Raw genomic sequence first — 667 nt, forward strand, 5'->3', positions numbered from 1 at the left:
CACGAGCAAGTGGAGCCTCGACACGTTCTGAAAGCGCGAGAACTGCGTCGGGTACTCTATCCGCCCCTCCGCGTCGCCCTCCTGCAGCTGCCAGGTCTGCACCGCCATCATCCGGTCCGCGTCGTCAAAGTCGAGCGCCTCCTGGTTGATGTATGCGCGCAGTTCGCGCGGTGCGCTGCCGTCCGCCCCGCCGATCACCGTCAGGGACTGGATCTTGACTGGAGACGTGAACGGGATCGTGATGAGCAGCTGCGGGTCATCGTCCTCCGACTGCAGCCACGCGTCGCGCTGCAGCCTCTGGTCAAACGGCCGGAAGATGCGCCTGCACGCGCCCGCCTCCGACTCGTTGAGCGCGCTCACGCCGGCCGTGTCGATGTACGGCAGAAGGTCGTTGGTCGGCCCGTCGTACTGGTCGGCGTGTATCTGGCCGCACTGGCATCGGAACGGTCCAGAGTGGGCCATGTGTGGCGCGATGGCACCCCGTGCCACCGCCGAGCGATGAGGCGCCTTTTAATGGGCAGTTGCGGCTGCAGAGCCAGTCGCTCCTGTCGGCGCGGCAAAAAAGAATTTAGCCTGCGAGCACAACACAGTTCACGGGACTGGCGCGCACTGGCACTAACACAGGTACACTGTGCAAAAAATAATTTCCTAAACCGAGAAAATACAC

The 667-nt window shown here is 63.1% G+C and overlaps 1 protein-coding gene across 1 annotated transcript; it reads right to left on the minus strand.

Annotated features, from left to right (window-relative positions):
* Window positions 1-6: 6 nt before the first annotated feature.
* EMIHUDRAFT_71736 (hypothetical protein) lies at window positions 7-462 on the minus strand (the record flags this gene model as incomplete). The annotated part of the gene is made up of 1 exon (XM_005785783.1): window positions 7-462. A coding segment is annotated over one exon (456 nt), but the record flags the coding sequence as incomplete, so codon positions are not given.
* Between the last annotated feature and the right edge of the window lie 205 nt (window positions 463-667).

This window comes from Emiliania huxleyi (assembly GCF_000372725.1).
Source record: "Emiliania huxleyi CCMP1516 chromosome Unknown EMIHUscaffold_158, whole genome shotgun sequence".
NCBI lineage: Eukaryota > Haptophyta > Isochrysidales > Noelaerhabdaceae > Emiliania > Emiliania huxleyi.